General features: G+C 40.1%; 1 protein-coding gene across 1 annotated transcript in view; it reads right to left on the bottom strand.

Moving 5' to 3' along the window:
• Window positions 1–25497, bottom strand: part of LOC143956783 (uncharacterized) — a 312193-nt gene that overhangs the window by 117014 nt on the left and 169682 nt on the right. Inside the window, 1 exon segment of the mRNA XM_077466960.1 lies at window positions 24704–25163. Within this exon segment, the coding sequence (XP_077323086.1) occupies window positions 24704–25163 (460 nt within the window).

Genomic DNA, 25497 nt, shown 5'->3' with positions numbered 1-25497 from the left:
CTTCTGATTAGTGGAGGGAAATGGAAGTGTGTGATGACGGTGATGAGGAAATTGGAAGGAGTCGGATGGAAAATGTTTCTGGAATGAAGAAATTTCTAGCAGTGAATGAGATTTCATTCCGGAAAGTCCATCATTCCAAACACACGGGACATTCCAAGCACAAAGGACATTCACCATGGGAGTCATTGAATGTACTGATGAGAATTGTCATATGGAAGTTTGTACGGACGTTCATTTGAAAATCTCCTCGTGTATGGCCAGATTAATTCTTGGTGTGAATGAGCCCTAAAGGTGACCATACACTATACAATCTGATTGTACAATCTCCTTTCCATCATCTACATAGTACAAGGATCTGCCCGATCCCATACACACTGAATGGAAGGTTTGGGTGTTTCCTCCTATTACATTGTTTTGGAAACGTTAAAAGAAATAGATTTCTGTTCCAGAATCCCCCAATATGTACCTTGTCCCCCCCTCCTATGTTCCCTGCACTGCCCCTCCCCCATAATGACTGGACATTGTTCCCCATGATCCCCCTCAAAATAGTGACCCCAAATTGTTCCCATTGGTTCCTCTTTCTTTTTACAGAAGTGACCCCACATTGTCCTCCATAGTTCCTCCCTCCATTATGATGACCCCACATTGTGACACTACACTGCCCCCTATGGTCTCCTCTTCTATCCTCCCCTCCGCTCACATTGACCATTCTTCCCATGAGGCCCAAAATTACCTAGGCCATGGTCCTCTCTCCTCCCCTCTTAGTGACATCACATTACCCCCCATGGTTCCTCTCCCCCCTCTTAGTGACAGAGAGGGAGGGGTGTTTTCAGTGGGGGAGGGGGGTGTCCTCAATGCAGAAAAAGAGGGGGCGTTCTCTGTGAAGAATGGGAAGGGGATGCCCTCAGTGGTGGGGAGGGGGGGGGAGTCATCAGTGCAGGAAGGGAGAGGGTGTCCTCATTGGAGGGGGAGGGGTGTCCTCCTAATTTTGGATCATTATTGGTTCAGTTATCATTATTCATATGACAAGGGGAGGGACAAGGCTCACAGAACAGAGATTGTACAATCAGATTGGAATGTATATGGACGTCCTTATCCTGGACATAGAGGAGTATTTTTATTTTTAATTCAAACAGCGTGTAGAATGTACATTTCCCACACATTGGAGGGGATGGAGGAATCTCTCCTGCTAAGCTATTGTGTTGGAACAGTGGAGACCCTCCCCCACCATCAGAATACAATGACTGGTGCTGCCGCCTATAGCCGGTGGTGTTGATCATTCAGGTAAAAGCTGACAGACTGATTGTACACAAATCGATCAATAGACTGACCTGTGTACAACCAGCAAGCCAATACATGGATCAAAATCCATCCAATCCCTTCCGAATCACTTATTATACCTCTGTGCAGCCTGTGTCCCCTCCCCCACACCATCATTATGTAAATGTATGTTACACCGCGCATGCAGAAGATGGAGCGTGTGATGTCATGTGCCTCGTCTCACACATGCCTCGTACAATATTCCTTTCCTCTCCTCCAAGATCTCCGGGAGAAAGTTTTCCCCAAGAAATGAGTGTCATGGCGTCCAGCACATGTAGAAGATGAAGTGTATGAGGTGATCCCCCGGTGGGTGCAATATGAGAGTCCTGAGAGATGTGAGAGCTCAGCTCCGGATCTCTCTGAAGACACCAGTGTGATCAGCGGAGGAAGGAAGAGGACACAAGAAAGGGAAAGCTCCTCATACACTAGGAGATTATTGAAGGAGAATTTGGAGAAATCTTCTCACTACTAGAGATGGACGAACCTCCGACGGGACGTTTCGCAAACGCGGCCGAAAGTTTGCGAACCGTAACGTTTGCGACGGGACCCATTGACTTCAATGGTAGGCGAACTTTAAAAACCTCCAGGTCAAATTTGCAGCCACAAAATAATAGCTGTGCAAACATAGTCCCACCACATGGCCACTGACATAACACATGTATGAGGTGAATCTGGGATCGACAACTACAAGCATTCTTTTTTATCTGTGAAATTTTGACAATTCGGGACTCAGGAGCGCATGAAGGCAATGGAGGAGAGGAAAGGTCAGGGTAGGCTATGAAGAGGGTGCAGGAGATGATCACCAGCACTGTGATATAGAGCAATGACACCAGCACTGTGATATAGAGCAATGACACAGCACTGTGATATAGAGCAATGACACCAGCACTGTGATATAGAGCAATGACACCAGCACTGTGATATAGAGCAATGACACCAGCACTGTGATATAGAGCAATGACACCAGCACTGTGATATAGAGCAATGACACCAGCACTGTGATATAGAGCAATGACACCAGCACTGTGATATAGAGCAATGACACCAGCACTGTGATAGAGTGCACTGACACCAGCACCGTGATATAGAGCAATGACACCTGCACCGTAATATAGAGCATTGACACCAGCACCGTAATATAGAGCACTGACACCAGCACCGTGATAGAGAGCACTGTCACCAACACCGTGATATAGAGCAATGACACCAGCACCGTAATATAGAGCACTGACACCAGCATCGTGATAGAGTGCGCTGACACCAGCTCCGTGATAGAGTGCACTGACACCAGCACCGTGATAGAGTGCGCTGACACCAGCACTGTGATAGAGTGCGCTGACACCAGCACCGTGATATAGAGCACTGACACCAGCACTGTGATATAGAGCAATGACACCAGCACCGTGATATAGAGCAATGGCACCAGCACCGTGATAGAGTGCGCTGACACCAGGACCGTGATAGAGTGCGCTGACACCAGCACTGTGATAGAGTGCGCTGACACCAGCACCGTGATATAGAGCACTGACACCAGCACCGTGATATAGAGCACTGACACCAGCACCATGATAGAGTGCACTGACACCAGCACCGTGATAGAGTGCGGTGACACCAGCACCGTGATAGAGTGCACTGACACCAGCACCGTGATATAGAGTGCACTGACACCAGCACCGTGATATAGAGCACTGACACCAGCACCGTGATATAGATCACTGACACCAGCACCGTGATAGAGTGCACTAACACCAGCACCGTGATATAGAGCACTGACTATACAGCCCTGAACCAGCACCCTATATATTGTACACCTATACCAGTCCTTACAAGCACCTTTGTGGACCTAGTAGCTAGTGATTTGCAGACTGTACCTCAGTCCCTACACTGATAAAGGACTGCTGCAGAATAGGGCAGCAGTCAAGTATAATATTCTTTCTATATTTGGAAGAAAGTATATTATACGTGTACAACCCTATATATTGTACACCCATACCAGTCCTTAAAAGGACCTGTGTGGCCCTAATAATAATAGCTAGTGATTAAACTGACTGTCCCTGCTGCACACAGCGTCCTGTCCCTACACTGACAAAAGACAGGCTGCTGCAATCACCAGCACAGCAGTGCACTGAACCCTCTATACTGTACTACACCTATACCAGTCCTTAAAAGGACTTTTGTGGACCTAATAGCTAGCGATTTGTGGCACTACAGTCTCTCCCTGCTCCACACAATGCCCTGTCCCTAAACTTACATAGGACAGAATGTAAAATGGCCGCCATTTTAGGTCTATTTATGAGGTAGGGGGAATGTCCAATTTTCCATGTGCTGAAATGTCTCAATTGGCTGTACTGTACCCCATGATGGATGTGTCATCATGGGTCAAAGTTCTTTCACACTGTAAACACATATGTCCGCCAGGCGAACAGCGGCAATAGTCCGCCGATCGGGCAAATCGCGAACACACAAAATTTGCCGTGAACCGACCGTCGGGCGAACAGTTCGGCCATCCCTACTCACTACATTCCATGGATTGATGAATGGCGCTCAGAAGGAGTTCAACATTTCATTTCATTTTATCATCTCATTTTGGAATGAATGGAATTTACTGAATGAAAACCACATTCACTGCTAGAAATTCATTCCTCTGAAAAAAATTCCCCATCCTGCTCCTCCCAATCTTCTCCTCACTGCACTCAATAATCAACATTAATTTCCCTCCACTAACCAGAAGAACATCCAACAAACCTTCTTCAAATTACCTGGAATGAGATTCTATTGTGTCATCCCAGAGAATGGAGGGAGGAATCCTCTGTGAATCCCCCTCCCCTCCCTGAGTTTGTAGTCAGGGTGGCCCCAGGGCATCTGTGGGGGAAGGACCCCCTGTGAGGACCCCAACCATAGAATACTCATCAGAGGAGCTCCACATCAGCCCCTTGAACAGGACATCATCAGCCAGGTATTAATTTCCCAATTCACCCCACTGCATCCCATCCACTCATCTGTTCCCCCACTGCCCCTTGCCCACACCTCTGTCCCCCTACTGCCCCCTGTCCCCCAACTACCCCTGTGTCCCCCCACTGCCCCTGTCAAGACCTTTTGTCTCCCCCACTGCCCCTATCTACCCCTCTGTACCCTTGCCTACATCCTTGTCTCTCTACTGCCCCTTGTCCTCCCATGTGTCCCCTTACTGCCCCCTTGTCCTCCCATGTGTCTCCCTAGTGCCCCCTTGTCTTCCCACGTGTCTCCCTAGTGCCCCCTTGTCTTCCCATGTGTCCCCCTACTGCCCCCTGTCCTCCCATGTGTCCTCCTACTGCCCCTTGTCCTTCCATATGTCCCCCTACTGCCTCCTGTCCACCCCTCTGTCTCCCTGCTGCTCCCCTCTCCACCCTCACTGCCCACCAGTCCAATACCACTTATTTCTTCACTGAGCACCTCTGTCTTCCCTTGCTCCTCACTAAGTCCCCCTTTTTCACACTAAGCACCAATGCCCAACATTTCCTCTCAGTGATCATCTTTTTTAAAATCAACTGATAACAATAGAAGGTATCCCCCCACACACAATGACCATGGACAGTAGGCATTTTTTCTTACCACCTACCTCTCACTGTCCACCTCCCTCCCACTTCTCTATTCCCCCAACTGCCTCCCCCTTTCCTGTCTACTTTCCTCCCCCCTCACTTTGAGTGAGTGACTTGTATAGCACTACCTATGCGAACTGAATCGCCTCAGGGCGCTTTCTTGCCACCAGAATCGATCTGCGGCTTTTGCATGGTCCTTTACCCCATTAGGTCCTGACACGCTTACAAGCACATACAACATTGACATACACATATTAAAGCCAATTTTTTTAGACATAAACACTGATAGATGGCACGGATATGCGACACAGATAGACACTGATAGGTGGCACGGATTGTCATGGATAGGTGGCACATATTGTCATGGATAGGTGGCATGGATTGGCATGGATGGGTGGCATGGATAGGTGGCACAAATGGTCATGGATAGGTAGCACAGATGGGCATGGATGGGTGGCACGCCTGAGCATGGATAGGCGGCACGGATGGGCATGGATGGGCACTGTAAGACGGCATGGATGGGCACTTATAGACGGCATGGATGGGCACTGATAGGTGGCATGGATAGGTGGCATTGTAGTGTAAAGTATTGTAGGGATGGATGCTAATCATTGCCAAACAATAATGCATGCCAATCCCTGGTGGTCTGGTGGCATCCCTGGGGGGCATCCTTGGTAGGTTGTGCTGATAATCGATCAGCACAGACCTCCCCTGTCAGAGGAGCAGCCGATTGGCTCTCCTCTACTTGTGTCTGACAGACACGAGTGAGGAAAAGCCGATCACCAGCTCTTCCTATTTACACTGTGATCAGCCGTGATTGGACACGGCTGATCACGTGTTAAAGAGTCTCCGTCAGACATACTCAAAGATCGTAAGATAATTGATTTGAATACATTTCAATTTGGTTCTATATAAGGACAAGTGAATTCATATTCCATAAAATTATTTTTTTAACCTTATTATTTTATTTTTATTTTACCAAATAAATCAATCCCCTTAATTTCATAATCCATAAAACCTTTCAAATAACCTTGTCAAAATGAAACATTAAATATGTTCTTAACTTCAATTTGTTCATATATGTGAGATGAATTTATAAATAATTACATATTACAATGTAAAGTTTACTCCTATCTTGTTTATGTACTTTTAAGAAAAATGTACTCTGTCTTAATTAACACCAGATGTTCCCTCTAACTAGAATGACTCTATTGTAAGAATGTTTAACCCTTTCAACTCTGGAAGTACTCTACATGTGTTTATAAAAATTGATGTGTAAAAAATATCTCATCTTGATATGATACACATATCTCGTCACATTTTTCCTGTGATAACTTTCTCTGTCCATGACTAATTTACATATAGAGATTTGTAACGTCATCTTTCATTAACTGAACTGACTCTGTGTTCAGTTTCAGCCCGGCTGTAACAGAGTAAATAACTCCATTAACAGAGTGACATGTTCCTCTGTATTTTGTGTAGACAGCAACATTTTGTCCACATGCTGAAAAATACATTTTGGTCTAGAAAATGTTGATAAAACGTTCTCAAGCACTGGCGCACTAAACCGTCACTAATTTCCAACTCTGGAATTATTCTAGTGAAGGCATACGTTTCTTTATTAAAACTGAAGGCAAGTTTATAATGACAGCTGTTTGTTAACGGTACTGAAAAATGACTATTGGAGATTTCCAGTACTGAAAATACTTTGGCCTTGGCATCCATTTGTGACATTAAATTTAAATTAGGAACAATAGGTTTGTTATTTGTAATGCATTTATTCAGTGATCTTAAATCAACAGATAAAGAATATGAATTATCAGCATTCGTGATAGGCCAAATACAATTATTTACCATTGATTGTGCCTTATTTAATATTCCTTGTTGTAAAAATGATTGTACAATGTCGGAAACTGGACCTATTGATTCTTGTGGCAACACATTTTGAATTTGGGGCGGGATTGGGTCTTTTCCCTCAATTTCTATTTCAATAACTTTAAACAAACCTGCATCCATTTTGGTCTGACTCCAAAGACTTTTATGTGCTTTAACCAATTGTTCCAATTCGAGATTGGTTCCTGTATGTGGCCACTTAAAATCTGAAGACATGTCAGCGACTGCTGTACAAATACTTAAAACATTACTGTACATTGAGGAATCTATTAACATAGATTTGGGCCTAGATTAATCTTTTCCATATAGTTGAATTATTTAACCACATGCCGACCAGGCCATAGCCAAAAGACGGCTATAGCATGGTTGGCTTATTCTTATTATGGATGTCCTCACAAAATATTGCTCCTGTGCGCCCCCTGGGGTGTGCACCCAGGAACATCCGTGACCGCCGGGTCCGCCACCATGAATCACAGTAAACGGCCGCTGATAGCGGCCGTTTGCCACGTGATCGCTCCGTCAAATGACGGAGCGTTCACTTGTAAACAAACCAGTGTCCCCTCATGACACTGATTCCTCCCTCTCCTCTCTGTACTGATCGGTACAGTGCGAGGGGAGAGGGGGAGATGGCAGCAGCGCTGTGGGCTGGATGTGTAGTGGCCACAGCGCTGCTCGGTGACAATACTCTTCCCATACTCTGCAACACTGTGCAATACTCTGCCAATACAGTGCAATACTGCAATAATCTGCCAATACTCTGCCAATACCGCCAATACTCTGCCAATACTCTGCCAATACCGCCAATACTCTGCAATAAATTTTAACAGAAACAAAGAATTTTTTTACCAAATTTTCTGTCTTTTTTGATTTATAGTGCAAAAAAAAACAGCGGTGATTAAATACCACGAAAAAAGCTCTATTTGTGTGAAAAAAAAGGACAAACATTTCATATTGGTACAGTGTTGAATGACTGAGTAATTGTCATTCAAAGTGTGAGAGCACCGAAAGCTGAAAATTGGTCTGGTTAGGAAGGGGGTTTAAGTGCCCAGTCGTCAAGTGGTTAAATCAATAATACAATCTAATTTACTAATCACATCCACGCTCGGCTGTTACACTGCTGCCGCCTCCCTCCCCTCTTATCGGGGCTCACATTCCATCTGGAGTCCCGATCAACAATACGGCTCTTCTGGCTGCTAGGGACAGACTGGAATGAAGCTGTAAGCGGCTTCATTCCAGCCTCCTAATTGTAAACACGGAAGTGACGTCACTTCCCGTTTACTCGGCTGCAATGGTGCTAATTTAAAAAAAAATATACAGTATTTAGAATCGCCAAAAATGGCCATCTGAATACTTTGAAATGCAAAAGAGGGATCGGGGGTCTTTTAGACCCCCGATCTCTTCAAAAAGAGTACCTGTCACCACCTATTACTGTCACAAGGGATGTGTACATTCCTTATGACAGCAATAAAAGTGATCAAAACATTTTTTTTTTTAAAACTATTAATTTTAAAATAAATAAGAAAAAAAAGGAAAAAATTAAATAAACGCGCCCCCATCTCCGTGAGCTCCCGCAGCAAAGAAAACGCATACGGAAGTCGCATCCGCATATGTAAACGGTGTTCTAATCACACATGTGAGGTATCACTGCGATCGTCAGAGTGAGAGAAATAATTCCAGCACTAGACTTCCTCTGTAACTCTAATCTGGTAACCAGAAAAAACATTTAAACATATGGAGATTTTTAGGTACTGTAGTTTGTCGTCATTCCATGAGTGTGTGCAATTATAAAGCGTGACATGTTTGGTATCTATTTACTCAGCGTAACATCATCTTTTACATTATGTTTTTATGAAATTCATGAAAGTGTCCATTTTCCCAAAAAGTTGTGTTTAAAACACTGCGGCACAAATACCGCGTGACATAAAATATTGCAACAATCGCCATTTTATTCTCTATATTTTCTGCTAAAATATATATATAATGTTTGAGGTTTATAAGTAATTTTCTATAAAAAAATACAGATTTTAACTTGTAAACACCAAATGTCTAAAATAGGCTTAGTCATGAAAGGGTTAATAATAAGGCAAATCAATCAAACTATTGTTTAAAGAAGAAAGAACAAATTGCTCAGAAATATATTCTGCATTTTCTACTTTCAAAGTTTTCCTTTGTGTACTATGTATGGAAATAACATTTCCTGTCTGCTCTGAAATTTTAGTTCCGCCTGTGACGTGTATCTCATCATCTCTGAGTGTGGCATTACACGTGGCAACTCTTTGAACGCCATTTTGCTTTCGTCTGTCTAGACTTGTGCTATCAGCATCTTCATCATGGTCCTGGCCTATAGACCACTTAACTGGTACAAAAGATCATTTTGGTTTAAACAAACCTTTCCGTTCTTGGTCAGCAATCTCGATAAACCGCATATCTTGTACAAAAGACTTCTGCATAGAGTCTGCATTACTATTGCTCTCAGACAACTGAATATCTTTTATTTGAATTGCTCTCTGCAAATCATCTATCTGTTTAGTCAAAATTTGACAATTAGTACATAAACTATTGTCCTTAATTTTCCCTTTTGTACCAACTACATTGCTTTCAGTAACTCCTGATTTGTATCAAAAACTTTAAATTAACTTAATCAAATTCCTAACCTGTTTGCTGAATTTCTTAAAAGTAATTTGTGACTTTTGTATTTTGATATTAGCCGGTAAACATTCATTTAACATGTAACACCATAATTCATCATCTTTAACAAACTTTGACAGATTTTTAAATTCTAATTTACTCTCATTGGACAATTCATCAATAAAATCCATAACTTACCAATGTAGAACGATTTCTTTCATCTAACACGTGTTCCCTCTCATGGCGGGAAAATACGTCATCAAGAAACAGAATTTTCTTGCGTGTGAGCAAACGTCTCACCAATTCTGATAATTCTTTTTCTTCCAAGTTCAATTCAATGATGCTGAAAATATGCTCTTTCCATTTCTTTTCTTTTGAATCAATAGTCAATGTTTGTGCTTGTATTCCCTCTCGGCAAGCAGAAGGAGAAATCATTGAAAAAAGTTCGATATTTGGACAAAATGAAACTGGCAAAGGCTCGCCACTGTAATAATTTGAGTTATTACTGTATTAATAACTATATTTCAATAATTCATATTGATGAGGAAAGTTCCAAGAAAGTCTGTTGAGTTCTCGTGTAAAAACTCAAAAAATGATTTAATAATAAAAATATCAAAATATTACAAAAATTATGTCAAAATGTAGAATATAAAAATAGCATCAATATATTTGTTAATAGATGAATGTTCTAACACACTATAACGTACCACCAAAGAATAAACCAAAATTAATTTTCCTGCTCCTGACGATCGCACCGATACCACATATATGTATGTTATTTATTGTATGTAAAACAAATCCTACCCAAAATATAATGACCTTTGACCTTTTTATTGATATTTTTTTCTTTTTTATTAATTTTACACACACTTTTTTTCTCTCTATACAAGAAAAGACAAATATTCATTGTATCTTTCCTCTCCATTTACAGAAAGAGAGAGAGAGAGAGAGAGAGAGAGAGAGAGAGAGACAGGGACTGGCTTCACAGTGACTGATCACTCAGTGGGAGTGCCAATCAGAGGCTACCACAGTGATCAGGTGACCCAGAATTGGAAGTTCTCTCAGTCCCTATGCTGGGAGCGCACTGTGCGGCGCATTTCCAACATAAAGGCAGATATGCAAAAATGTAGCCCTCATGGAAAAATTTTCCAGGGCAGTGGGGCCACATATTTGTGTTTATGACTGCATGAAGGGATTAAAAATAATTATTTTATCTCTGAAGATTGCATAAAACCCTCCAAAGATCATATATTTTCTGAAAGCAGACAACAAAGAGAATAAAATAGCGGTAGTTCCAATTTTTTTTATGTTACACAATATTAGAGCCGTAAAAATACAAAAAAATTTAGGGGGTACAAATGCAATAAATTACCCATTTGGTAAAATATAAAATATGGGGCTGCTCTAGGTAAATAGATACCCAACATGTTAAACCTTAAAATAGCGTGCATCTATGAAATGGTGACACACTCCAGTAGTCTATATTTCCATAGTGCAGGAGGAGCTCTGGTGCTAGAACTATTGCCCTGACATATGCAGTGCTATGTAACGTGTATTGCAATCAGCGTTCTAGCACATAGGTGCCCCTGACACATGCGTTTAAGTGAGTACTTGTATTTATGTGGAGGTGGGGTGTCCTTAAAATTTGGGAGAGGGGGATTTTATGTGCTTGGGTGGAACAAAAGTTCCTTACGTGATGATTTTTTTGGTGGCAGGTTCTCTTTATTAGGACATCCATCTTCCTCCCCTCTACCCAGCAGCACCCACCATTCTTGTCCCGGGCCCACAGATGGCCAAACAAAGCCCAGGATACATGGCGAGGAGGCACCATTACTGGGGGTTTTGAAGCCATTGGACCACTTCCATTTAAAAGCCATCAGTTGGCTTATCAGATACACAATCTCAGAGTCTGCAGTCACTAGGAGTGTGTGTAAAACCCCCTTCTGGCAGGTCTGTATGACTTACAGACACGGCAGTGAAATTGTTAATCAGGGCTCCCACCCCAAAGATGAAGCACTGCATAGAAGTGTAAAAATAAACCTGAACCTGTGGAGAAAAGGTCAGTAAATACACATAGAGGACCTTACACCAGACTTCTACACTATGATGTCATGATGCTTCCGGTAAGATTGTGGAAAACAATTAGGCTACATGCCCATGGATGTTTTAAAAAAAACTGACTGTAAAGTCAGTACAGACGCCAGGAAAAAAACAGCGATAAAAAAATGATTTTATCTGCGTTTTGCATTGAATTCAATGCACATAACTCCGTGTTGGCTTTCAGCCATGTTTCTCTGTCTCTATTCAAAATCAATGGTTCCCTATAGGAGCCCATTGATTTGAATAGAAGTCGCACCAAAAGTCAGATCAAGAGGATCCGACTTGCGGTGCAACTTGTATGCTGAGAATCTTGAGGGGGGAACCCAAAGAAATTGCGTGAAGTTCCCCTAAGACAATACCAGACCCTTTGTTCTGGTATGGATCTTAAGGGGAACCCCCACACCAAAAAATGGTGTTGGGGTCCCCCCAAAGATCCATACCAGGCCCTTATGTGGGCACACAGCCCGGCGAGTGCCCCCCTCTCCTGGACCATACTAAGCCACATGCCCTTAACATGGGGGGTTGGTGCTTTGGGTCAGCGGGACCCTGTGCCTGCCACCCCAAAGCACCTTGTCCCCATGTTGATGAGGACAAGGACCTCTTCCTAACAACCCTGGCCATTGGTTGTTGGGGGCTGCGGGCGGGGGCTTTAATAAGGGGGCCCCCAGATCATGCTCCCCACCCTATGTGAATGAGTAGGGGTACATCGTACCCCTACTCATTCACCTGGGGAAAAAGTTGTCAATAAAAAAACACTACACTGTTTTTTAAAGTAATTTATTAGGCAGCTCTGGGGTCTCTTCCGACTTCAGGGTTCTCTTCCGACTTCTCCGCGCTCTCTGATGTCTTTTGCCGGGCTCCTCTGATATCTTTTGCTCTTTTGGCTACTCTTTTGCTAACGCTTGCCCGGTCTTCTCCGTTGTCTTCTTCCCTCTTCTCTTCTTCCGATGTTGAGTCAACAGTCTCTCCTGCTGTAATGCCGTGTGCGCAGTGCGCAACGACCTATATAGGCATGGGGAGACCTCACAGTCCCATCATGCCCGGGGTTCCCCCTCAAGATTCTCAGCACACAAGTCACACCGCAAGTCAAATCCTCTTGATGCGACTTCTGGTGTGACCGGATGAGGCTTAACACAGCGTTAAGTTTCATTAAATTGCGTTTAACAACTTTTGCCGGCGTCTGAAATTTTTACAGCTCTAGTTCTGGAGCCTCAGAACACACTGGTCCTGTTTTTTTTTTTTTTTTTTTTGCAGCCTAAAAACGGCTATGTCATTTACAGCTCAAAAACACCATGGTGGGCATGAGGCCATAGGCTAACATGGAGAGCCATTTTTAGGCTGCAAAAAAGGCATCTGTAAAAATGTCCGTGGGCATGAGGCCTAATAATTAGACATGTGCAAATCATTTAATTCCAAATACATTTTTTGACAAAATTTGACAAATTTGTTAATTCGGAAACATTGAAATTAATGAAAACCGATTTAACAAATTTTTACGAAATTCGAAAATTAAAAGTCGGAAATTCGAAAATCTGTAATTTGAAAATAAGATCGAAAATCCAAAGATTCAAAAAAATTTCAATCTGAAATAAGAATGAAAATTTGAAAATGAGAAAATCTGAAATAATAACTAACTAAATAACAATACTAACTAACTATTAAATTATAGGTATTGGAATTCCCTTTCAAATTTGGCTGTTAGGGAACCTAACAAATACAAATTTATCCGAATTTATCCGAAGTTACATATTATATATAACAGCTGTCACTGCAAAAATGCTGCATTCAGCAGGACGCCTGCCATGGAGATGTTTTTTTCAATTTTTTGTTGTTTTTTTCTCTTGGGACCATCAGCACCATGATTGACAATGGATTTACATCACAGGGCACTTTTTTTGTTCTTTTTTAATAAAGGAATTGTCAAAAGATGTCTGCTGTCATTTTTACCTTTTTGACACTTTTTTGGTGAATGAGTAGGGCTACAATGTACCCCATACCCATTCAGATAGGAGAGTGTGATCGGGGGGTCCCCTTTGTTAAAGGGGGCTTCCAGATTTCTATAAGCCCCCTGTCCGCAGATCCCCACAACCATCGGGCAAGGGTTGTGGGGATGAGGCCCTTGCCCCCCATCAACATGGGACAAAGTGCTTTGGGGGGACCCTTCCAATGTGGCCTGGTTAGATTCAGGAGGGGAGCGCACTCTCATCCCCCCTCTTTTCCTGCTGCCTTACAGGTTGCATGCTCAGATAAGAGTTCCCCTCAATATCCATACCATCCATAATGGACTGGGGGGAACCCACGCTGGTTTTTTCAATGTTTTTTTTTATGTACATTGCTGGGATCTGGCAATACATTATAGCCGCAAGCAATTTTAAATGAAATATTTTCCTTTAGAAATGTCATTTTGCTGTGGTACTGTTATAAACATGGGAAAAATGTGCTACTTTAAAAGCATACTAAGGGGACCCCCCAGTCACAATATTTAAAGAAATATTTACTGTTTATTGTTTCATTTTAAGCAATATTAAAATTACTGCTCCTGAAAAAAAATGTCTGTTTTGATACATTGCATTGATTCATGTCCCCTGGGGCAGGACCCGGGTCCCCAAACACTTTTTATAGCAATAACTTGCATATAAGCCTTTAAAATGAACACTTTTGATTTTTCACGTTCGTGTCCCATAGACTTTAACATTGTTCGCTTGTTCTGCCAAATTTTTTGTCTGTTCGCATGTTCTACTGCGAACTGAAACCCTAATCCCAATTCATGGACTGAGTCTGTTCCAGAGCTGCCCCTACTAGGTGGGTTAATATCCTTATATACACGTCCTACTCTGGGGCCCTTTCTGACACAGAAAAAAAATCTATATAGCTCTTCTGAACCCAAAGATGGCTGCCAAAATTTAGAGGGAGCTTTGTGTGCAAATCTGTCACAGACTCCCTGTCAGAAACTGGATCATCTGCTGGCTGTTTTGTTGTTCCTGGTCCTGAAGGGTGTAATTCCCTTGTCTACCAGCAGGGGTCTCCCAGTAGTCAGCAGATCCCAGCAATTAGCCTCACCTGATTCTGGCTTCTGGCAGGGTGTTTAGCCCCTCTTCTATCTTTCCACAGTTCCTCGGCATTCTGCTGTGTGTGCCAAACATCTTGTCAGTAGGGCAGTAGTAGGGAGTAGAGCAGGGATGATGCAGGGCTTCTCACTGACTGTGCCTATATGAGAGACAAATGTGTCTCCCAGGTCATCTCTTGTAATTCTTGTGGATTTCTAGAAGACAGCTAAATATCTGAAGTTCCTGAACAGGCTTTAAGCAGGGTGGTGCAGGAGAGGTAAGTATTTATAGGTAGGACAGAATTATATTTTAGTGACAGAGTCACTCTAACAAATAAATTGCTTAGGCATACAGTCCACCTAAAGATCAAGAGTAGTGGTAAGTGAATTGGCCTGGCTTCAATTTGAAGGGTGACCTGCAAACCAAAAAATAAACCTGAAACCCATAAGCTTGAACAGCTCCCAAACCCAACTGTAGTCTATGGGAACTGATCCTTTATTTCCTGACCTTTTTCAAAGACATATTGCAAGTGGTTGAGCCACATACCATCATTGGTTACTTGGGTTCAGTCAGCCATCTGCATCCTAGCAACCAATGACAATGTGCATCTGCCTTCATCATAGCAACCAATGATACCATGCAGCCTGAGGACCAGCATCCTAGCAACCAACAGGTGAGGAGTTCTCATTTAATGGCAATAGTAATTCTGCCACTAAATGTATGACTTTGCAGCAGCTGGAGGGTTGGCAGGCGGGCCAACTGGCCAAATCTGGCCATTTCATTTGTCAGTTTTGGGAACTGCAAGACGCTTGGGTTCTAGTCAGTTTCATGGTTGACCGGAACCCGAAGCCCCAACCAAGAGATCCTCCAGGTCTTAGAGAAGTTCCCTTATACTTACATGTGGTGTGTTTCATGGATGATGGTATAAATAACCTGACCTCATCTCTGACGATTGTGGTGTGTAATGGGAATCAGAGGCATCAAGCCCTGTACTACCAGCACCCAATCAGCTTTACCAGATCATCTCTAGACATGTGCATTTTGTTTCCTTACTAATCAAAATTCGGACGAATTTTAATTATTCAGACATTTGAATGCATCCGAATTACCGAATTACAATGCTAACGAATTCAACTGAATTTGGACGAAATTCAAATAAAATTTGAAAAAAAAAATGAATTTGAAAGCAATTTGAATCGAATTTGAAAAAAATTTAATTTGAAAACAATTCGAATCAACTTCGAGAACAATTCTGGTTGAACTGAATTTGAAAAAATATAAATTGATTTGTAAAAAAGAATACAGTAAAATAGAATATAAAATAATAACACAATAGAATGAGAATCAAAGAATAGTAAAGAACAGAATAGAATTTAATAGAATGTAATAAAATACAATAGAAGAATATGACCTTCTTCTGAAATTATAATTTTGAATAGTATAAATTCGAATTCGAGAATAGATTTGAAAATAACTCAAAACAATGGAAACTAAAATAATATATATTATATTTTATTATAGTCTATTCTTAGTCTATTCTTTTCTATTATTTTATATTCTAGTACTTTCTATTTAAATTTGATCCACATTTTTATATTAAAATTAGAATTACAGAAGATGGTTTTATATCTATAACCATCTTCCAAAATTCGAATTTCATATAGAATTAATTAGAATAGAAAAGATTTAAATAGAAAAGAATAGACAAGATAAACATAATAATTATAATTTTATTCTATTCCAATCACTGAGTCCAAGCCTTATTCTTCAAGGGGAAACCCTGACCCCAACCCTAACCCTAAGCCTAACCCGAACCCCGAGTTGTGGATTGTCCACTTGCCACATCACCTGCCACAAGTTGTGGACTGTCCACTTGCCAGGTCACTTGCCACAAGTTGTGGGGTTCGTAGCACCAAATAGACATGTGCATTCCGTTTTGTTCCGAATCAAAATTTGGATGAATTTTCATTATTCGGACATTCGGATGCATCTGAATTACCGAATTACAATGCTAATGAATTAAACCGAATTCGGACGAAATTTGAATCAAATTTTTGCAACCTGAATTTGGGGCCAAGTATCTCGGGGCCACTTATGGCTAAAAACCCCAAATTTGGTATGCAAACACAGTAGAACTAGCTCTAAGTGACCCTGAGTTACGGGGCCCCAAATTCTGGTCGCAAAATGTCAAGCACTTTTCTGCAGCAGAGAATGAACCCCATACACTCTGGGTCACTTGATGCTATAAACCCCAAATTTGGTGATTTTGTAGAACTAGTTCTACTGTGTTTGCATACCTAGCTACAAGTGGCCCCGAGATACGTGGCCCCAAATTTGTCATTCTCTTCTACAGAAAAGTACTTGACATATTGTCCATATCTCGGGGTCACTTGGTGCTAGGAACCAACTTGTGGCAGGTGTCATGGCAAGTGGACAATACACAACTTGTGGCAGGTGATGTGGTAAGTGGACAATGACATACAACATATGTACTTGTCTTGTGATCGACATCCGTGACTTCTTCAATCAGGCATGCTGACAACTTCATTGATGTGATAAATATAAATGAAATAAGATGTGTGTTTTTTTGCACTGTACACTGCAAGTATGAGAAGTTGATGTGACAGATGTATATAAGTAACTAACCATCTTCCAAAATTTTGAATTCAAATAGAAAAGATTAGAACAGAATAGAAAAAAATATATAATGGAATAGAATAAAATAGAAAGAATATACAACCATCTTCTGAAATTTGAATTTGAATAGAATAAATTTTGAATTTCGAATAGTATGAATTTAAATTTTTAATTAATTTTAAATTTGGATAGAAAAGATTATAATAAAATAGAAAATAGACTAGAAAAACGATAGAACAGAACAGAATAGAATATATTATATTTTATTCTGTTCTGTTCTATTGTTTTTCTAGTCTATTCCTTTATATTCTATTAAAATCTTTTCTATTAAAATCAAAATCATTATATACTAAATTCGAATTTCGGAAGATGGTGGTTTTATAATATATATATATATATATATATATATATATATATATATATATATATATATATATATTCTTTCTTTCTGACATTCAAATTTTGTATAGAATGAATTCGAATTTGAATAGAAAAGATTAGAATGGAAATAGAGAATAGACTAGAAAAACATTAGAACAGAATAGAATATAGATACTATCAATTTCATTTTTCATTTCTTTTGCAGATTACTATTTGTTTCCATAAGATCTCCTGCAGACTATTAGTATCTATTTCGTTTTCTCACCAGATCTCCTGCAGACTATTAGCATCTATTTATTTTTTTAGTAGATTTCCTGTAGCCTATTAACAGCCATTTCACTTTTTTTGCAGATCTCCTGCAGACTGTTAGAATCAATTTCTTTTTTTTGCAGATTACTATTTATTTCCATTGGATCTCCTGCAGTATATTAACATCTATTTCTTTTTTTTGCAGATCTCCTGTAGAATATTAGCATCTATATCTAAAGGAAATGGCTGTTCTAATGCAAAAAAAAAGAAAAAGAAAAATGAAATAGACGCTAATAGTCTGCAGGAGATCTGCAAAAAATGAAATAGATGCTAATAGTCTGCAGGAGATCTTATTAAAACAAATGATAATCTGCAAAAAAAAATGAAATATATAGTATCTATATTCTATTCTGTTCTATTGTTCTAGTCTATTCTCTATTTCTATTCTAATCTTTTCTATACGAAATTCGAATGTCGGAAAGAAATATATATATATATATATATATATATATATATATATATATATATATATATAGATATAAAACCATCTTCCAAAATTCGAATTTAGTATATAATGATTTCGATTTTTATAGAATATAAAGGAATAGACTAGAAAAACAATAGAACAGAACAGAATAAAATATAATAAATTCTATTTTGTTCTGTTCTGTAGTTTTTCTAGTCTATTTTCTATTTTATTAGAATCTTTTCTATCCAGATTTAAAATTAATTAATTTAAAAATTTGAATTCATACTATTCGAAATTCAAATGTATTCTATTCAAATTAGAATTTCAGAAGATGGTTGTATATTCTTTCTATTTTATTCTATTAAATTATATATTTTTTCTATTCTGTTCTAATCTTTTCTATTTGTATTAGACATTTTGGAAGATGGTTAGTTACTTATATACATCTGTCACATCAACTTCTCATACTTGCAGTGTACAGTGCAAAAAAAACACACATCTTATTTCATTTATATTTATGGTATCAATGAAGTTGTCCACTTGCCACATCACCTGACACAAGTTGTGTATTGTCCACTTGCCACGACACTGGCCACGAGTGCCACGACACTTGCCACGAGTGCCACGTGACCGGTCATGAGTGCCACGTGACCTGACACAAGTGCCATGTGACCAGCCATGAGTGCCACATGACCACATTGTGGATTGTCCACTTGCCATGTCACCTGCCACCAAGTGACCCCAGATATGGGCAAAATGCCAAGTACTTTTCTGCAGCAGAGAATGACATTTTGTGATGTGAATTTGGGGCCACTTATCTCAGGGACAATTATAGCTAGAAACCCCAAATTAGGTATGCAAACTCAGTAGACCCAGCACTACAACATCTCCAAATTTGGGGTTTCTAGCACCAAGTGACCCCGAGATACATGGCCCTAAATTCGGGTCACAAAATATTTTGGGGTTTGGATGAAATATTTTCGAATGCGACCGTTTTTTCGAATTCGGTAGAAAACAAAATGAAATCCGAAAACAAATTTAACAAATTTAACAAATATAAATAAACAAAATTAATTAATTAACAAATTAAAACTAAACGAAACTAAACAATTTTTTTTTTCCTTTTGCACATGTCTAGCACCAAATGAACCCGAGATATGGGCAATATGCCAAGTACTTTTCTGCAGCAGAGAATGACATTTTGCGACTTGAATTTGGGGTCACGTATCTCGGGGCCACTTATAGCTAGAAACCCCAAATTTGGTATGCAAACACAGCAGAACTAGAACTACAACATCTCTATATTTGGGGTTTCTAGCACCAAGTGACCCTGAGGTACGGGGTTCCAATGTCGGATTGCAAAATGTTAAGCCCTTTTCTGCAGCAGAGAATGACATTTTGCGACCCAACTTTGGGGCCACGTATCTCGGGGTCACTTAGTGCTAGAAACCCCAATTTGCTGATGTTGTAGTGCTAGTTCTACTGTGTTTGTATACCAAATTTTGGGTTCATAGCTATAAGTGGCCCCGAGATTTGTGACCCCAAGTTTGGGTCGCAAAATGTCATTCTCTGCTGCAGAAAAGTACTTGGCATATTGCCCATATCTCGGGGTCACTTAGTGCTAGGAACCCCACAATTTGTGGCAGGTGACGTGGCAAGTGGACAATCCACAACTCGTGGAAGTTCACGTGGCACTTGTGGCCGGTCATGTGGCACTCGTGGCCGGTCACGTGGCCCTCGTGGCAGGTGTAGTGGCAAGTGGACAATACACAACTTGTGGCAGGTGATGTGGCAAGTGGACAATCCACAACTTGGTCACGTGGCAGGTTATGTGGCACTTGTGGCCGGTCACGTGGCACTCGTGGCAGGTGTCGTGGCACTTGTGGCAGGTGTTGTGGCAAGTGGACAACCCACAACTTGAGGTTTGGGTTAGGCTTAGGTTTAGGGTTGGGGTTTCCCCTTGAAGAATAAGGCTTGGACTCAGTGACTGGAATAGAATAAAATAATATTTTATACTATTCTGTTCAATTGTTTTTCTATTCTATTCTTTTCTATTCAAATCTTTTCTATTCTAATATATTTATATGGGAAATTCGAATTTCAGAAGATGGTTATATATATATATATATATATATATATATATATATAAAACCATCTTCTGAAATTCTAATTTAGTATAAATTGGGCGGCACAGTGATGTAGTGGATAGTACTGTTACCTAGCAGTAAGAATCCCAGCCATGACACTACCTGCCTGGAGTCTGCATGTTCTCCCTGTGCCTGCGTGGGTTTCCTCCGGGTACTCCGGTTTCCTCCCACACTCCAAAGACATGCTGGTAGGTTAATTGGATCCTGTCTAAATTGTCCCTAGTATGTATGAATGTGAGTTAGGGACCTTAGATTGTAAGCTCCTTGAGGGAAGGGACTGATGTGAATGTACAATGTATATGTAAAGCACTGCGTACATTGACGGTGCTATATAAGTACCTGAAATAAATAGTATAAAAATTTGGATCAAATTTGAATAGAAAATATTAGAATATAAAATAATAGAAAAGAATAGACTAAGAATATACTATAATAAAGTATAATATATATTATTTTAGTTTCCATTGTTTTGCATTATTTTCAAATCTATTCTCGAATTCAAATTTATACTATTCAAAATTATAATTTCAGAAGAAGGTCATATTCTTCTATTGTATTTTATTACATTCTATTAAATACTATTCTGTTCTTTACTATCCTTTTATTGTCATTCTATTGTGTTATTATTTTATATTCTATTTTACTGTATTCTTTTTTAGAAATCGATTTATATATTTTTTCAGTTTTTATTCAAATTCGATTCAAATTGTTTTCTAGTTAGAATCGACTAGAATTGTTTTAGAATTTGATTCAAATTGTTTTCAAATTCAAATTTTCTTTTTTTCAAATTCGATTCAAATTTTGTCCGAATTCGGATTGAATTCGTAAGCATTGTAATTCGGTAATTTGGATACATCCGAATGTCCGAATAATGAAAATTCGTCCGAATTTTGAATTCGGAACGAAACTAAATGCACATGTCTATAATGGACACCTGGAGGAACTTGTATCAGGACATGGAACATAACCCCACCCCTACTGAGGTTCCCATTCGTCTATCCTCAATGTGTAGATATATTGACGACGTTACACTAACGTCCTGGGAACAAAAAGGAATCACATTATTCACAGACTTGATGGAGCGGGGCAGAGTCATCTCCTTTAAAGCATTAGCTCAAAAATACTCCCTTCCCATGTCAGATCAGTTCATATATATAAGAATCACATCTTCTTTAAGGTTGCACCCTTTAACACCTATCAAAATCCCACATCAGGCTTGGGAATTCTGGACTGATAAGACAAAACTTATCAGAGGCATTTCTCTTATTTACAACCTGCTACAGCAAAAGAACCAATTTACTAAAGTACCACCACTTCCAAAATGGGAAAGGGACCTATCCGTATCCTTTACAAAGGATCAGTGGAAAAAAGCCATTAAATCTAACTACTGCTATATGAGATCCATAACTCATTGGGAATCAGCTCAGAAACGACCTCTTAGGTGGTATTACACTCCTTATATTACTGCAAAATTTTCCACAGATAGCCCTAACGAATGTTGGCGTGGTTGCGGCAAAATAGGAACTTTATTACACATGATATGGAAATGCCCCAATCTCAGGAGCTTCTGGGGAAATGTATTTAACCACTTTCAGCCCCGGACCATTTTGCTTGCTTAAGACCAGAGCACTTTTTGCGATTCGGCACTGCGTCGCTTTAACTGACAATTGCGCGGTCGTGCGACGTGGCTCCCAAACATAATTGATGTCCATTTTCCCCCACAAATAGTGCTTTCTTTTGGTGGTATTTGATCACCTCTGCGTTTTTTATTTTTTGTGCTATAAACAAAAATAGAGCGACAATTTTGAAAAAAGCGCATTATTTTTTACTTTTTGTTATAATAAATATCCCCAAAAATATATATATTTTTTTTTTTCCTGAGTTTAGCCGATACGTATTCTTCTACATATTTTTGGTAAAAAAATTGCAATAAGCGATTATTGATTGGTTTGCGCAAAAGTTATAGCCTTTACAAAATAGGGGATAGTTTTATGGCATTTTTATTAATAATTTTTCTAGTAATGGCGATCAGTGATTTTTATTGTGACATTACGGCGGACCCATCGGACATTTTTGACATATTTTTGGGACCATTGTCATTTATACAGCAATCAGTGCTATATAAATGCAGTGATTCCTGTGTAAATGACACTGGCAGTGAAGGGGTTAACCAGGGAGTGGCAGTGTAGGGGTTACATTTTCCTAAGGGTGTGTTAATAACTGTGGGGGGCTGGGCTGTGTGTTAGTGAACAGTGATCTCTGCTCCAATCACACGGAGCAGAGATCAGCGTCACTTGTTGCTAGGCAGAACGGGGAGATGCTGTTTACAACGGCATCTCCCCGTTCAGCCGCCCCGTGAGACGACCACGGGTATCCCTGGGGCGATTGAGTTCACGGGACCCGTGACTGGACTCACAGGTGTCTCGACCAGCACGTGAGCGCGCCGCTGCCAGCGCTTACGCGATGGCAGGGCGGCATATAAAAATGGATGCTCCTGTACGCCAATACGCCTGCCCGTGCCAATCTGCCGACGTACATTGGTGTGCGCCGGTCGGGAACTGGTTAAACTGATATCTAAAACCACTGGCATCATAAAAAAGGGTAACCCAGGAATGGCCATACTAAGCATTCATGTAGACCAATACCCGCCTTCTCTCAGAGCAATGGTAATTCAGATCCTGATGGCAGCAAGACTGACGATAATAAATGGAAATCCTCCAATTCCCCAAACATCAGTGAGGTTGTTAAAAAAAGTAGATGAAACTTTCAAATTTGAGCAGATTACGGCAACGATAGAAGGAAAGTCTCCACGTTTTTACGCCCAGTGGGCACCTTGGATCAACATTAGACAAATTACGTCACACCCCTTGTTATCTGGAATTTTGGTTTTCTGGTTACTAAGATACAATATAAAGTTAGATGCTGTTCTGATCCATAATGTAAGTTGTATAAAACTCCGCTGTCATAAACAATGACGCACACTACCATGTTACCAAATAGATGCTGGATAATGTCCCACTATGTTCTCCTTCAATGTACCACTGATTAAAAAGCTTCTGAATATTGTACAAATGTATATCTAGAATTGTTTTTGACAAATCTTTCAATAAAAATTATAAAAAAAAAGAAGCTACAACTTTCACACAAACCAATTAATATACATTTATTGGGATTTTTTGTTATTATCAAAGACAAGTAGCCAAAATTTATGACGAAATTATATATTTTTTTAATTAATAATAATAATAATAATAATAATAATAATAATAATAGTAACAATAAAATATTTGATTATATATATATATTGTAAAAAAAACTTTAAAAAGTTTTGGATAACCACGCAATTTCCATGGCTATTTAGAACGGCGTTAAGTTCAAATAAAAATGGCCTGGTCATGAAAGGGGAAAACCTTCCAGAGCTGAAGTAGTTAACAAAGTGATTTCCTATGATGGTCTGCTCCATTTAGTAGCCATACCGAAGTATTTTTCATAAAAGGCTTCCATTAGTAAAAACACAACAATACCGCACTATGACCACTAGAGGGAGCCAATGGTCATAGGAAATCACTGTATGAGATAAAATATGGACAACATTCATCACAGCTGGGTGAATTCTTCTCATATTCATTCAACAATTAAAAAAATGAGAGCACTGAGTGTTTGCAAAGATTACATTATATATCAATGAAAGGCAATGACTCCATTTTTATATTTTAATAATTTTATTGGAAGTTCTCATATTGAACAATCAGTTACAAAATACAAAGTGTTACAAATGACAAGTGACATTGTCCATCCTTGTTTAGATAGACATATCACATTGACATGGAGTGATAAAACACAATATAAGTGGGATATTTGTGAGACAAGTCCTCCCTGTGCACGTGCCAATAATAAAGGACATCCAGGGACTCACACCCCCTTCACACACTCCCCACACATATATCCCCCTGCTTCTTATATGATGAGATCAGCCATGGAGTATATCTGAGGTGTATATCAGGGTGTGCTTCTTCCCCACATGAGACCTGTGATGTCCAACAACATTCATATAGAAGACATTTCCCGCACTCAAGGCACTAATACACCTCAAGGGTTATGTGGGATCCCTGATGTGCAGGAAGACAGGACTTCAGTGAGGAACATTTCCCTCACTCAGAACAGGAATACGGCTTCTCCCCCGTGTGAGATCTCTGATGTCTAGAAAGATCAGACTTCCCTGAAAAACATTTACCGCACTCAGGACAGGAATACGGCTTCTCACCTGTGTGAGATCTCTGATGTGTGGAAAGATAGGACTTGCTTGAAAAACATTTCCCACAGTCAGAACAGGAATATGGCTTCTCCCCCGTGTGAGATCTCTGATGTCTAGAAAGATCAAACTTCCCTGAAAAACATTTACCGCACTCAGGACAGGAATACGGCTTCTCACCTGTGTGAGATTTCTGATGTTTGGAAAGACTGGACTTATCTGAAAAACATTTCCCGCACTCAGAACAGGAATACGGCTTCTCACCTGTGTGAGATCTCTGATGTGTGGAAAGATGGGACTTATGTGAAAAACATTTCCCACACTCAGGACAGGAATACGGCTTCTCCCCTGTGTGAGATCTCTGATGTGTGGAAAGATGGGACTTCACTAAAAAACATTTCCCACACTCAGAACAGCAATATGGCTTCTCTCCTGTGTGAGATCTCTGATGTGTGGAAAGATCTTGCTTCTGTGAAAAACATTTCCCGCACTCAGAACAGGAATACGGCTTCTCCCCCGTGTGAGATCTCTGATGTGTGGAAAGATGGGACTTCACTAAAAAACATTTCCCACACTCAGAACAGGAATACGGCTTCTCTCCTGTGTGAGATCTCTGATGTGTGGAAAGATGGGACTTCACTAAAAAACATTTCCCGCACTCAGAACAGGAATACGGCTTCTCCCCCGTGTGAGATCTCTGATGTGTGGAAAGATGGGTCTTCCTTGAAAAACATTTCCCGCACTCAGGACAGGAATACGGCTTCTCTCCTGTGTGAGATCTCTGATGTGTGGAAAG

Source organism: Lithobates pipiens, unplaced genomic scaffold (assembly GCF_037356315.1).
Source record: "Lithobates pipiens isolate NorthernLeopardFrog02 unplaced genomic scaffold, aLitPip1_a1.2 Scaffold_41, whole genome shotgun sequence".
Lineage (NCBI taxonomy): Eukaryota > Metazoa > Chordata > Amphibia > Anura > Ranidae > Lithobates > Lithobates pipiens.
This window is presented reverse-complemented; position numbering and strand designations above follow the sequence as displayed.